General features: G+C 43.0%; 1 protein-coding gene across 1 annotated transcript in view; it reads left to right on the forward strand.

Annotated features, from left to right (window-relative positions):
- Positions 1–2,288: 2,288 nt before the first annotated feature.
- igf2r (insulin-like growth factor 2 receptor) overlaps positions 2,289–16,055 on the forward strand; it is a 176,450-nt gene continuing 162,683 nt past the window's right edge. Inside the window, exon 1 of the mRNA XM_067989229.1 lies at positions 2,289–2,520. Coding sequence (XP_067845330.1) covers positions 2,309–2,520 — 212 coding nt within the window. The 5' untranslated portion in view covers positions 2,289–2,308. The remainder of the gene's footprint in view (positions 2,521–16,055) is intronic.

Below are 16,055 nucleotides of genomic sequence, written 5' to 3' on the forward strand. Positions count from 1 at the left end.
CTGGGGTTGTTTTCTTTGGAACAGAGAAGGCTGAGGGGTGATTTGATTGAGGTGTATAAAATTATGAGGGACCAAGATAGGGTGGATAATAAGGACCTATTTCCCTTAGCAGAAAGGTCAATAAGCAGGGTGCATAGATTTAAAGTAATTGGTAGAAGGATTAGAGAGGAGCCAAGGAAATTTTTTTTCAGAGGATGGTAGGGGTCTGGAACTCACTACCTGAAAGGGAGGTAGAAGCAGAAACTCTGATCACATTTAAAATGTACTTGGACATGCATGTGAAGTGCCATAACCTACAAGGTTACGGACCAAGTGCTGGAAAGTGGGATTAGGCTGGGTGACTCTTTTTCGACCGGCACAGACACGATGGGCCGAATGGCCTCCTTTTGTGCCGTATATTTTTCTATGTTTCTATATGTCAACCGCTGACATTTGAGATGGACCATTAGTGTTTTACAGGCACTATCCGTACATCCTTGTTAATGAACAAAATTCAGTGCTGTTCTAGGGCTCTGTCCAAGACAACTCTCTGGCGCTCTTACAGTTACTGATCCAAGAGGCACTGTTGCACTTGGCAGGAAGCCTCACAAGATTAGGGGATTCTGCCACAGTGTGCAGAAGCACTAAAATCTGAGCAGCAACAGAAGTCCCGGAGCAGTGCTAAGGAGGGAGTTTAAGAACAATGCTTGGGGGACGGGTGGGTAAAGAGGGTGGAAAGCTCGAGGTTAGGTCTTGGTAGGGAAGATTGAGAGAGGAAAGCCTGAGAGTGGTGATGGGTGCAGAGAGGAATGTCAGTGGCCAGTGCACTTGGGATAGTGCTTGAGAGGAAGAAGGAAAGTGTGAAAGCAGTGCTAGGGGAGTCAAGGAGAGTCCGAGGGCAGCACGAGGGAATAGAAAAGTGGCACCAGGAATTGAAAGGGAGAGGGAGAAGATTGCTAGCATGAGCTAGTGGGGTTGGAGGGGAGGGTCTCACTGTAAACTGGGGAAGATTGAAGGGGAACATTGCCTGTTTGAACTGGGGGGGGGGGTTGGAGGGAGACACTATCTCTGTAAACAAGGAGGGTGTTCAAGGGAAAGAATGCTTCTAGCATCTTGCTCCCATTAACGTGGCAAGGATGACAGATCTGTCAATGTGGTTTATTTGAAGTGAGACTCGCTCATCTTTGTTTGAAATTTGGCCTATTTGAGTTATATCACAGTGAAAAACAACAGCTCCCAGTGCCCGTGGAAGGGATTCCAGCTGCTGCATATGGTAGATGGGAATCTTCATGAGAACAGGAATTGCTTAGTGCGAGGAGCAGGAATAAGGGGCTTGTTCGGTCCATTAGCAGCAGGATTCAGGTTGGAGCTGGACTGGGGGGAATGGTCGGCAATTAAAGGGAGAAGGGAATGGGGGTTGGATGGGAAAGGGGAGAATGGATGGGAAAAAAGGGAAGGGGACAATGGATGGCAATTAAGGGTAGATGGGGAATAGATCCCAAAGGGAAGAGAGGGGGAAATGAAGAAGGGAATGGGCAGAAGGTGGGAGTGATACTTTGAGAGTAGAAGGCAAGAAACTGGAAGCAACAATTTGGGTAGGGTAGGAGAATGCAAGCATTAACTGGAGGGTGAGGGGAGTGGAAAGTTTGAATAGTGCAGGGGGGAAAAGAAAGTCAGTATGAATAGGGAGGTGGTGGTGATGGTGGAAGAGAATACCAGCTGAATTGGAGGGAAGAGAAGAATGTCAGGTTGAGTTGGGAGGGTTGGAGGAGAAGGGACTGTCTGCGAAAGGATAGGATGGGGCAGTGTCCCTGTGAACTGAGCAGGGAGCATTGGATGTGAGAGGGGTAACTTTTGGGGAAGTGATAATCTAGTTGGTCTGTTAAAAATCCAAAAGTCACTTTGTTTTTCAAAATTGCACGATCAGTTTTTGTTCCCTTCAGGCTTTGAATGTACTTATTTCCCTCCCTCCAATACAAGTGAGGGAACAGTGGCTATTACTACAGCTTTTACAAACCCTATGCACCTACATGTTTTCACAGGTTTATAATCAGGATCATTCTTGACTTGCCAGCTTGGCACCTTGGTTACTATTTTCAAGAATCCAAGTGAGCAGACAGCAATGGGACGGGTCGAGAAACCACCTACACAGTGACCGTCCCATCACAGCCCAAAGTCAGCAGGCCCTTCATTGACTCGAGGTGCTCCTCCCTCCTTCAGCTCGCGCTCTACGACCTGCCGTATTCCACTCCAGTCACGTGTCAAGAGTTTTTTTTTTCATCATGTGACAGGAGCTTAGGCCGTTCCGCTCAGTCATGTGACGGGGTGTATGGTGTGGAAGGAGGACCCCCATCAACGCTGTGTTTCTTTTCATCATCTGGAGGACGCTGTGGTCTCTGCAGTAACGAACATGTCGGTCCGGACGGTGTCGTTCGGCTCCCTCACAGTGGTGACGTTGCTCCGGTTGGTGTCCTTCGTCGTGTGGTGTGCGTGTTGCGGAGCGCAGGCGGCCGAGCCCTTCATTTACCGGGAGCTGTGCGGGTGAGTACGGCGCTGTCACCCCTCCCCCGGTCCCCGACTCTACCCCCTCCCCCTCCGTTCACCAACCTCCCACCCTCCCAGTCTGCTCGAGCTCGCTGCGGACCGCGAGTCCGCGCAATCTCAGTTGCGTTCCGGTCGCTTCAAGGGAGTATCGGGGCCCGTTGCCAAGTGTCTGCGTGGAGCCCGACAGCAAACAAGGAACTGCGCTCGGCAGAGGGGGACTAAACGCTGGTACTCCGGTCATAACAAGCTGGGTGGCAGACTCGTGGTGGGTCATGGGGGAGCTGTACGGAAGTAACGGGAAGGTACTTTAAATCAGATTTAAAACACATTAAATTAACCCCCTGTCCTCACCACCTAAGGTATTTTAAGTGTCAGCCGTGGCTCACTGGGTAGTACTGTTGGTCTCGCCTCTGAATCAGATGGTTGTGGATTCAAGTCCCACTCTAGAGATTTCACATAATCTAGGCCGACACTCCGGTGCAGTATTGAGGGAGTGCTGCACTGTCGTCTGCTCCAGTGGACGTAAAAGATCCCATGGTACTAATTCAAAGAGGAGCAGGAACGTTTTCTCTCACTATTTATCCCTCAACCAAAATCACTAAAACAGATTATCTGGTCATTAGCACATTGCTGTTAGTGAAACCTTGCTGTGTGCAAATAGGCTGCCGTGTTTCCAACATTAGAACAGTGACTACACTTCAAAAGTATTTTGTTGTCTTAAAGCACTTTGGGTTGTCCTGAGGTCGTGAAAGGCACTATAAAAACGCAAGTGTCTCTGACCACATTTTATGGTCATGTTCTGCTCACATTCCAACTAACTTTGGGCGTGGTGCTCCACTCCCTCTTTTGAAAAAACAAACCTGGGTTAAATCTGACTAGTATTCTCTTTATCCTCTCTCCAGTTCAGGAGACGTGTACCTACAATTTGACCACCTTGTTCTACTTGACTCCTGCACGGTGCACCATCCACTGTTGGGAATGTGCATGTCCATTTCTGCTGTGCTTCTGATGCTTGAACCCAGTATTAGGGTTTATTTTTAGATTTTTTTTAGACATTACAGCAAAATGAATGAGACTTTCAGAACATATAACTGCTGATCTAAACATCCTATGATCTAATTTCTCTTGGACTTCAGTTAACCTTTAGAGACCAACATTTTTCTAATTCTGAACATATTCCTAGTTTTGGATGGTATGGGTGAATTTTTGCCACTGCCTCCGGGGAAACAAATAGACCAAAAACAGCTTATAATGGCTTTGAAGCACCGGTTGTGTTAGCCTGTAAATTTGTCTTTATGCAGAGTATAGTTTGAACTTATTTCCAATAGATTCCTGCGTAAGGGATTTCCATGTTGCATTAGTAGAATATGAAATGGTGATGTACAAACTTTAGTTTGGTTTATTTTTAAACTAACTTTAAAACTGAAAATACAAGCATACCACAAATAATAACTTGAACTATGTCAATTATTCAGGCAGGCCACAATTGCTCACACCACAAATGGATATTTTTAAGGGAGTTACTGGGTTCATGCTGATGTTATGTTGAAATAATATCTGATCTTAGCTACCTTTTCCTCCATATACAAAATGGCGCAGCCCAGTGGTTTTACTGTGGTTTTTCATTCAGGGGCCCAAGCTCAGATATCTTGCTTTTTTACAACAACAACATGCATTTATATAGCGCCTTTAAAGTAGTAAAACATTCCAAGGTGCTTCACAGGAGCGATTTTCAGACAAAATGTGACACTGAGCCACGTGAGCTATTAGGACAGATCTGGAGTTTAGAAGAACGAGAGGTGATCTCATTGAAACGTATAAAATCCTTAGAGGGCTTAACAGGGTAGATGCTGAGAGGTTGTTTCCCCTGGTTGGAGAGTCCAGAACTAAGGGTCGTAATCTCAAGATAAGGGGTCAGCTATTTATCGACTGAGGTGAGGAAAAATGTCTTCGCTCAGAGGGTTGTGAATCTTTGGAATTCTCTACCCCAGAGGCCTACGGATGCTCAGTTGTTGAGTATATTGAAGACTGAGATTGATAAATTTTTGGACACTAAGGGAATCCAGGGATATGGGGATAGGATGGGCAAGGAAGACCAGGCACAAGTGACTGTATGGCCTACTCCTGCTCCTATTTCTTATGTAGGTGACCAGAGCTTAGGACCTAGGCAGCTGAAGGCACAGCCACCAGTGGTGAAGTGAAGAAAATAGGGGATGTGCAAGAGGCCAGAATTGGAGGAGTGCAGAGATCTCGGCGGGTTACAGAGATAGGGTGAGGCCACAGAGGGATTTGAAAACAAGGATGAGAATTTTAAAATCGAGGTGCCAATGTAGGTCAGCGAGCACAGGGGGAATGGGTGAACGGAACTTGGTGCGAGGCAGCAGAGTTTTGGATGAGCTCAAGTTTGCGGAGGGTGCAAGGTGGGAGGCCGGCCAGGAGACCATTGAGTCCAGAGGTAACAAAGGCATGGATGAGGGTTTCAGCAGCAGGTGAGCTGAGGCAGGGGCAGAGATGGGCGATGTTATGGAGGTGGAAGTAAGTGGTCTTGGTGATGAAGAGGATAAGGGGTTGGAAGCTTAACTCAGGATGAAATAGGACGTCAATTTGTGAACAGTTTGGTTTAGCCTCAGATGGTGGCCAGAGAGAGGGATGGAGATTGTGTTTGTTATATAAAATGGTGCAGAGGGAAAGGTGTATAAATGGAGATCAGCAACCTCTGCTCTACACTCGTCTACTTTTCTTTCCGTTGGAGCTCCTAGTGGAATTGGGAGTGGTGGCTTATTTCTAAAAACAAGGAAATTAAAGATGGGCCTCCAGTGTTATTGCATCTTGAGATAAGTCAATTGTATTAAATTCCCTGTTGACTGCAGGAGTATTACACATCTTTAGACAGTTTGCCTTTCATGTAAAATTGTTTTTAGAGTGAATTGTCAACTAAATTTGATTCCTCTTGTGCAGCGAGTGAGTTCTGAGACAGATTGTTGTGCAGACAATTTTCAGTTTGCTGGGGAAGAAGGGAATAATATGGGTGGTGATCACAAATGGGAGTGTTCCTATCTGATAAAATGATAGAAGTTGGTACATTTCAACGAGAGGGTACATTCTCTTTAGAGAAGTTTACAGGCCATGTCTTTCTGGCTTTCCTAACTGGAATACAGCTCATGTATACATTAAGTAGTTGCTTTCGATTCTTTTGCATCACATTTAGGCACAGTACAGCTTCAGTGTTTTGGACACTATTTTGTCAATCAGGTCCTTTTTTAGTTCATTGGGTTTTACAATAACAGACTCTGCTGCATTTTGTTTTAAGTTTGGATAGTTAGTGCATCTGTAAATATGTTTTATGGGAAAAAGTGTGTTTCATTGTTTCATATAGTGATTGAGTGTTATGACCATGTAGCGATATGTTGCATTAACTTACAACTTGGCCCAGTTGTAGTGCTATGACCTTTTGAGTTAGAAGATTGTGGTTTCATGCCCTACTGGGGGCTTAAGTACATAGTCTATACTAACATTTCAGTGCAGTACTGAGGGAGTGCTGCATTGTCAGAGATGTTAAATGGAGGCTTTGGGTGCCTGTTCTGGTTCAGGTGGATGTTATATCCTGTGGCTCTATTCAGAGAATAATAGGGTGTTGTCTCCCTCATCCAATGCCACCAAAAATAGATTAATTTGTCATTCATCTCTTTGGTGTTTGTGTGTTCTTGCTTTGCACAAAATGGCTGCTGTATTTACCAATGTAAGATACTGCACTTCAAAGCAGTTTGTTATATGTGAAGCATTTTGGGTGTTTTTGGGAGACCCAAGACTTTTATAATTGAGATTTGATGGTAGTTTTTAAACTAGCCTGGGAACATTTGGTATGTCATGGTGAAGTCACTTCCTGTTGAAGTGCACTTTTGTCCAATAATTCTTAAATGGGTTATCTATATAGTAACTGAAGTCTTTGTCATTCCTTGTGACTTTTTATATTTTAGTGTCGCTGATTGGAAGCAATTTGTAAACAGCTAAAACTCCCACAGCGCAACATCATGAATTGAGACAAATATGGCCAATGTTCCCCATTTATGATGTTGCACTTGGAGCTTCGCACAAGGTGGCTGCTCCCCGGCTGCTGATAACCAGAAAGTGCGATACTTTAGCCTAACGAGGAGTGCCGGGTGCAGTCGTACTGCCAGTTGTGTGTTGTCGAGTGGTTTCTGTTTTTCCGCAGTGCAAAAGTGATATAACTTCAGAGTCGGGTCGTGATCTGATTCTGGTGGGAAGTTATAAGGTCCCCTCCCCTGACTAGGCTGTCTTATAACATTTTGCTTAATACCATATGGGTATAACTTCACTGCAGTGCCAAACATAAGTTTAAAAAGTGCTCAAGGGGTCTGTAGTCATAAGACCCAAGGGAGACATTTGAGCCTTGAATGCGGTGCAGAGAAGAACCCATGAGACTCGCCTCTAGTGTCAGAGGACTGAGTTATGTATGAGGAAAGACTGGAGAAATATGGGGGTTTCAGTCTTGAAAGCAGTGACTGAGAAGTGAGGTTATAGAGGTATAAAAGATAGGAAACAGTACATTAAAGATGTAAATGTTGAACACTGCTTCAAACTAAATGGTGAGATAAGGCCAGTGGATTCAAACCAGTAAAAGGCAAATTTAGGACTGATGTCAGGAGTCTTCGCATGTGGAACAGACTTCTGAGTAGGCTAGCTGAAGTTATTGTTTTAAAGAACAATTAGATGTGATGAGTTGAATGCCTTCCTCATTTGCAAGACTCCCTCATTCGCAGCTAGGTAATGTAAATAAGATGCTGCCAACTCCAAATTGGCATTGTACTGTCGCAGATTGTTAGCAACAGTATAACTGCAGCAGTGGACCCTAGTTAGTGTGCAAATGATCACTGTTTATAAGATTTAGAAATTGTAGCAATATATTGGTACAGACATTAAATCTGTTTTTATAGAAGTGAAATATTTGAATATTCCACACATTCTTGCTGCAGTTCTCATTTTCCAAAATGCGCATCAGATGGTTTCATACTATTTAAGCTTGCTGCATTTCAATAGATTGTCTAATGGAAGCTGTGCAACACAATATAAAGTAACTGAATTGACTAACAAATAGTGAAAATTGTATTTATTTAGGAGTCCACAGTTAGTTATTAGTGGCTGTAGGTGACCACCCATATCTGATTGTGTGCTCAGTCACTGAACAGTCCACCTATATTTTTGCCTCTTCATTTGGGCTGCAATTATATTGCCACTTTGTTGTAAAGTGGCTTTGGATGGGAATTGATATGAAACTGATAATATAACTTTGCCATCAAGTTGTCGTCTGGATTTCTAAGTCCACTAAAGTGAAGGGGTGTGAGTCCCCTCCAAGAGGTGGTGGTACACCACTGGGCTTGGCACTGACTGGAGTACAGTTCCTGTCTGGTCTGAAGTCTTTAAAAAACACTTGGGCAAAGTGCAGTTAGTTGGCTCACTGTGCAGTTTCTAAACTTAGTTTTAATGCTATAGAAAGCACATGCTACCTGCTCTCCTGACAAAAGGTAGTTGCAGGGGAATGTAACAGGAGCAAAGATCTCTTCTGGGGGGCAGTGAGGTGCATGTCTGCCCTTACTGGCTGCACTTCAGTCTCTATAGCTACTTGTATAGATTGGTATTGTGGTATAACTGTCGACTTAGAGAATCTAAATGCAAGGGGAATACTTTAAAGTCCTATTAAATTTAATATGACCTGCTATTGTAGGTCTGGAAACTTACCATTGCATAATGGAATCACTGGCTGACTGGGTCTACATCAGATGATGTGAAATACACGTTAGCAGTTGGTTTCATGCTGTAATTCAGGCTCCCTTGCACAAAACTCCATGAAATGAGTCATGGTTAGATGCTGGTGAACAGTAATTTGAGGCAACAGTTGCTAGTAATAATTTTATCGCTTAAGGCAATTTAAGTGAGTTAACTACCTGCACAATCTAAACATTCTAGGCTGTTTATCAATTTATATAAACTTTTCAGACTAAGTAACAATCCTGCTGGATGAATCCAGACCCTACTTGTAGGTGTTTAATAAAGTGCCACGTAATAGGCTTGTCAGGAAAATTGAAGCCCATGGAATAAAAAGGGCAGTAGCAGCATGGATACAAAAGTGGCTCTGACAGGAAATGGAGAGTAGTGGTGAACGGTTGTTTTTCGGACTGGAGGAAGGGATACAGTTGTGTTCCCCAGGGGTCGGTGCTGGGACCACTGCTTTTTTGATGTATATTAATGACTTGGACTTGGGTGTACAGGGCACAACTTCAAAATTTGCAGATGACACAAAACTTGGAAATGTAGTAAACAGGAGAACAGTAATAGACTTCAAGAGAACACTGACAGGCAGGTGGATTGGGCAGCCACATGGCAGATGAAATTTAATGCAGAGAAGTGCAAAGCAATGCATCTTGGCAGGACGGATGAGTAGAGGCAATATAAACTAAATGGTACAATTCTAAAGGGGGTGCAGGAACAGCGAGACCGGGGGGTATATGTGCACAAATCTTTGAAGGTGGCAGGACAGGTTGACAAAGTGGCTTTTAAAAAAGCAGATGGGATCCTGGGCTTTATAAGTGGAGGCACAGAGTACAAAAGGAAGGAAGTTATTTTGAATCTTTATAAAATACTGGTTCAGCCACAGCTGGAGTATTATATCCAAAACTGGGCACCGCACATGAGGAAGGATGTGAAGGCCTTAGAGAGGGTGCAGAAAAGATTTACTAGAATGGTTCCATGGATGAGGGACTTCAGTTACATGGATAGACTGGAGAAGCTAGAGTTCTCCTTAGAGCAGAGAAGGTTGAGAGGAGATTTGATAGAAGTGTTCAAAATCATGAAGGGTTTAGATAAAGTAAATAAAGAGAAACTGTACCCATTAGCAGAAGGGTTGAGAACCAGAGGATACAGATTTAAGGTGATTGGCAAAAGAATCAAAGGCGACATGAAAAACTTTTTTACGCAGCGAGTAGTTATGATCTGAAATAAGCTGCCTGAAAGGGTTGTGGAAGCAGAATTCAATTGTGGCTTTCAAAAAGTAATGGGATAAATACTTGAAGGGGAAAAAAATTGTAGGGCTATGGAAAAGTGAGGAAATGGGACTAACTGGATTACTCCTGTTTCCATGTTGTAAACTTCTATGATTCTTACAAGGAAACCAGCATGGGCTTGAAGGGCTGAATAACCTCCTTCTGTGCTGTAGCCATCCTATGATTCTATTGCGAGCTGGGAAAGTATGGTATAATAAGTCCTTTCAGGCTTTCCTGCTGTGCTGGGAGATTGAGGCTTCAACTTTTCTCCCCTCTTGGATTTGTTTCTGGCTTAAACCAACAGCTGCATTGAGCCGTTGATCATCTTTTTCCTCCAGTCTGATGCAATTCAGGTGGCTTTTGCTGGGAAAAAAGGAAAAACTGAATTTGAGATTGCATTCACAATTGTAGTTGGCTTCGCCCATCAAACTGTGCAATGTAAACTGTCAAACTATCACACTGCCCGCAGTGGCAGTCAGAGATATTTAGCCCATCCTTCGCACATCCCATTATCATTCAGTAGCCTGTATATTGTATCCCCGTTTCCCTGCCTCAGTGAGATAACTGTTACTTAAGATTAACATCTTTTTTTCTAGCAGTCTTTTCCCCCAGACATTCTTTGCTATGCCCTTGCATATACTGGGATACAGTTCACCTGTGTTGTCAGTCCTTTAGGACTTTGCTCAAGTGGTTTCTCTTCAGGGGTGAGCTTCAAAAGTGACTGCCAGCAGGCTATTTGATCCCTGGGAGATTGCAATGAAGCCAAATTGTGTCCATACATATGCTGCTCATTTGGGAGGAGGAGGAAATCACTGGATCGTGATCAGAAAAGTAAAACCTGGCTTTTCCCGTTCTGAGCTTGGAATATCAAGGTCAGTTGGGTTAGCAGTGGCAGCAGTAGAGCTAACTCAGCACTTGCCAAGGATTGAACTTGGTTTTCTTCATTTTGTATGGCCCAGTAGCACACTGTAGGTTATATTTTCCCACTGTGCTATTGGGAAGTCATTTGTGAAAATGTCTCTTTAGGAAAGGTTCCAACACTTTACAACCCGGTCATTTTGAAGTGCTCTATTACAAACTTAACTCCCAAGTTAGAAAAAAATCCACTTTGGTACGTGCTTATAATTGAAGATTCTAAACTTGCACATCACTCAGTCAATATCCTGGGCTGGAAAAGATGATGTAAGATTATATGAAGTGGCTTATTGAAGGCAGCTGAGCAGCACTATGCAGTTTTTAAATTGAACAGGTGGTTTCTGAGGAGCTGGGGCAAAAAAAAACAAAATTCAAACATCTGCAGTGTAGATTACTGTGGAATCTTGATTAGTCACACTTCAATTATACTGCATCATCTGTGAGGCAATGCTTTCTCCTATCTTAACATCTTCCTGTGGCGGCGTTATCGGGAAGTTACAAACGAAATTACTCCCATACGTGTATCCATTTTGCCAATGTCTGTTTACACTCAAATTTCCTGCCAATCTCATTAGCATATGCCAAAAGCACAAATCAGCGTAAACAATCGGGGCCCGAGGAAAGTGCGGAACTCTCTCCATATATTTTGATGTTGATAGCCAAGTTCCGCACCCATGAGGACGGCCTCAACCGGGATCTTGGCTTTGTCACGCTACACGTAACCCCACCAGCAAAAAGGGGGAAAAAAATTATGTTTTTTAATATTTTCTCTCTCTCTCGCTCTCGCTCTCTCTCTGCCATTTTGGGTTTCTTTCTGCCTGTCTGTGTAATTGACACAATGTATATCCAGTGTACTGGGACGTGCTGTTCTCCGTGACTGGCCTGTTTGAATAACAACGACACCTTTTGATTGGTGTGCTGCTGTCCCAGCCTAGTATAAGATATGCGATTTGAGAACCTTTTCACTCATTCATCTGACGAAGGGGATAATCTCCGAAAGCTTGTGATTTTAAAATAAATTTGTTGGACTATAACCTGGTGTTGTAAGATTCCTTACATTTGTCCACCCCAGTCCCATCACCGGCATCTCCACATCATATATTTCTTGTTTAAGTTTGAAAATTAGTTTCAGGCCATCTGACTATTGTCCATGCACATTAGACACAGCATGTTTAAGAAGCTGCAATTGTGAAGCTTTTCAGTTTTTAACATGACTTAAACTGCTGCCATAAAAATCCACTCAAAGGAACAGACATTACAATGCAGGTCTTAGTGAGGATAAACTTTTTAAAAATCGGGGGTAAAAGAATGAGGAAATTTGGGCATGGAGTAATTATGTGCATAACACAATTGCTTCTAGTTCCCTGGATCTTTTACATTGGATATTTGCTTTACACCCTGATTACACGTGTCTCTGGGTGCAAATACACAGGAAATTCCACCTCATCAATTAAATTCACTGTTACTCATACTTGTCTTCATTCTTGTGCCTAGAATGTTGCTGTAGCAACGTAAGACTAAAATTTAGGGACTCAATTACGCCCGAATTTCTTTACCCTTCGCTTTCTCTCTCTTACCACCCCACCCCCGCCTTCGGGGTTTCCCATTAGGACAGATATATTTTAATTTCTACTGTAATTTGTACTGGGTGTTGAAAATAACTTCTGACCCCTAGCTTCCTCTTAAGAATACCTGATGCAGTTGACTTCACTTATTTGGAGTATTGGATTATTCAGAAATTAACCTGGAGGAAAGGGTGGTACAGTAGGTTAGCTCACTGCACTATCCAGACTCAACATTGATTTCAATCACTTCAGGTCATAACCAGTGCTCCCATTTTTTTTCAGACAGCAAGTGCTGGGAATGGCACTGCTGTTGCCATTTACAACTACTCCTGATCTATCTTTTTTTGTTTTTTTAACCTATCCCATTACCACCTTCCTTGCCTTGCACCATCATCCCTTTTGTCATTTAATCACTCTTGCCCTCTACCCTATCACAGACCTTCCCTTTTGTTCTTTCCTCCCCTTCCCTCCCTCCCCCACCTTTCCCTGGCTCTACTTTTTTTTATTATTCGTTCATGGGATGTGGGTGTCGCTGGCAAGGCCAGCATTTATTGTCCATCTGAATTGCTCTTGAGAAGGTACTGATGAGCCGCCGCCTTGAACCACTGCAGACAGTGTGGTGAAGGTTCTCCCACGGTGCTGTTAGGTGGGGAGTTTACACTTGCATGAAAGTAAAGATCAATACTTTTGTTTAACTCACCACCACTAAAAGGCTATTAACATATCGCATTGCTGTTAGTGCTACCGTAATGTGTATGTGACAAAGAATTTTGGTGACAGTTGAGGGAGAATGCAAGTCTATAGCAATTACATGTTTTATAATGCATATATTTAAAGGGCTGAGAAATTTGAATTGTTTATCTGTAATTTTAAATATTACTGTAAGTGCAGTAGAATCTTTGATTCAGATTGCTAAATTGTACAGTCTATTAAGGAGTCTGTCTAAGACTTGAATACTGCTTCAACATTGAGGAGGCTCTTCTAGAACTCCTGATTTCTGGACAGGATGCTGGAAAAGCCTGCCTGGGCAACCATTCCTGCTCATCTCTAGCCTTGTGCTGCTCTCTATCACCACCTTTCACATTTTTTTCAAAAAATATACTTTATTCATAAAATTTGCAACAATACAGTTGTCATATCACATTCCAAACGTGCACAATGCAGATTATACAATTTGCAGGTTATGTCAAGTACAGTTCAGTGAACACATTGTACATAATTACAGTTCTTGACACTCTAGGGTGCCTCATTGCATCACAATCAATACAGGTGATTCATTACAGGTACGTTACATTTCATTACATCAGTTTGAATTTTACATTCTGCCTGAGGGGGGTTTTCTCCCTGATTGCATCCCCTCTGTATACAATTGTAAACAATTTTACAACACCAAGTTATAGTCCAGCAATTTTATTTTAAATTCACAAGCTTTCGGAGACTTCCTCCTTCCTCAGGTAAATGTTTCAGGAGCTCCTTGAAGCCTACGCATTTATACATATAGAACAATACATGGTGTTTACAGACTGCCCCTGCAACTGCCCGTTGCCAAGGCAATCACCGTGTTCAGACAGAGAGGTGTCACCTGCAGAACCCCCGAATACACATTCAACAAAAAAACAAACAGGGAAAAAAAACAGAGAAAAAAAAACAGAGAGAGGCAGAAACATCCGGAAGGCAGAGAGAGCCAGCAAATGACCCATTATATTAAAAACAGATAACATTTGTTCGCTGGTGGGGTAACGTGTAGCGTGACATGAACCCAGTATACAATGGTGGGAAGGCTCTAAACAGTTGCCTTTCCCCACAGAGCCTTTGTGGCAGCTGTGCCCTGCTTTAGTGCGTCCCTGAGCACGTAGTCCTGGACCTTGGAATGTGCCAGTCTGCAACACTCTGTCGAGGACAGCTCCTTGCACTGGAAGACCAGCAAGTTTCGGGCAGACCAAAGGGCGCCTTTCACCGAGTTGATGGTCTTCCAGCAGCAGTTGATGTCCGTCCTATTGTATTATTTATACTTTTTTTTTCATAAAATATACTTTATTCACAAGATTTGCAGCAAAACATACAATACAGTTGTCATACCACATTCCAAATGCACACAATACAGACTATACAATTTGCAGGTTACATCAAGTACAGTTCAATGAACACATTGTACATAATTACAGTTCATGACACTCTGAGGTGTCTCATTGCACTATACTCAATACAGATGATTCATTACAGATTCATTACAGGTACAATACATCAATTTAAATTTTACATTCTGCCTGGGGTGGGGGGGGGGGGTTTCCCTGATTGCAGCCCCTTGCTATACAATGGCTGGAAGTCTCTAAATGGTTGCCTTTCCTCACAGAGCCTTTGCAGCAGCCGCACATGGCTTCAGTGTGTCCCTGAGCACGTAGTCCTGGACCTTGGAATGTGCCAGTCTGCAACATTCGGTTGAGGACAGCCCCGTGCACTGGAAGACCAGCAGGGCGTCTTTCACCGAGTTGATGGTCTTCCAGCAGCAGTTGATGTCCGTCTCGGTGTGCGTCCCCAGGAACAGCCCGTGGAGCACAGAGTCCTGTATTTATACTACTGTGGTCAGTGCTGCTCTGAACTTTAATCCCATGTTTCTCTTGAGCTCCAAACATGCCCTTCCTCCTCACTGTGGAGGCTCATCGCAGTTTCCTACTCTCAACTTATTTTTTCTCCGCCCCTTAAAGCCGTTTAACTTGTTTTCTTCGGTGGTTCCACCCTCCTACAAGCTTCAGACTTTTAAAAGCCTAATTTGATATCACTTAATTCTTGATTTACATTGGTCTTATTTGCATGTTGGTCCTTTTAAGTGGATTTCTCTTTTTTTAAAAAGGACTCAATTTTCAAATTTCCATAATTACTGGTCTTGTTTAATGACTTATGCAGGGTCTGAGGGGTGAAGTACAGCCAGTGTTGTAATTCTGATTCCCTGAACACAGATGGCATTTTCTTCTAATGTATAACCCGTGTCTTCAAGCTCTGACGGTGTCATGGCCATTTTAGGTGGCCATGATGTATTCAAGTCAAGTGCTGTTTTAAATGATTAACTTGTGATTCAGGTTTGGTTACTGATCCAGACATTGTGGTTAGCATGCATGACTTCTGCTCATTGCTGCGATTGACTTGAGTGCCGTTTGTGTTCAGTTTCCTAGTTCCACTTTAGAATGAAATTGTGCTACTGAATCATTTAGTGTTATTACACATATCACTTGTATGTAGGTGTTCAATAAGCTCCATTTCTGGCTGCTCAATATGGTAGCTCGACTATTTGAGAAAGTAGGACCAAAATGCAAGAGGTGCTGTACCAGTATTGTGTGTAATAGGTGCATCTGGTATTATAGAATTACATAGAATGTACAGCACAAGAAGCTTGTAGGAGGGTGGAACGACCGAAGAAAACAAGTTAATTTGGCCCAACAGGTCCATGCTGGTGGTTATGCTCCACACGAGCCTCCTTCCCTATTTCATTTGACCCTATCGGCATATCTTTCTTTTCATTTCTCCCTTGTGTTATTTAGCTTCCCCTTAAATGCATCTTTGCTCGTCTCCTCAACTACTTCTTATGGTAGTGAGTTCCACATTCTAACCACTCTCTGGATAAAGAAGTTTCTCCTGAATTCCCCATTGGATTTATTAGTGGCTATCTTATATTTATGGCCCATGGTTCTGGTCTCCCCTGCAAGTGGAAACATCTTCTCTGTCAACCCTATCAAACCCTTTCATAATCTTAAAGACCTCTATCAGATCGCCCCATAGTACTCTCTCTCTTTTCTAGAGATAAGAGCCCCAGCCTGTTCGATCTTTCCTGAAAGATATAATCTCTCAATTCTGGTATCGTCCTGGTAAATCATTTTTGCACCAGTGCCTGTATATCGTTTTTATAATATGGAGACCAGAACTGTTCACAATACTCCAAGTTTGGTCTAACCAAGGTTCCATTCAAGTTTAACATAACTTCTCTGCTTTTCAATTCTGC

This window comes from Heptranchias perlo, chromosome 8 (genome assembly GCF_035084215.1).
Source record: "Heptranchias perlo isolate sHepPer1 chromosome 8, sHepPer1.hap1, whole genome shotgun sequence".
NCBI lineage: Eukaryota > Metazoa > Chordata > Chondrichthyes > Hexanchiformes > Hexanchidae > Heptranchias > Heptranchias perlo.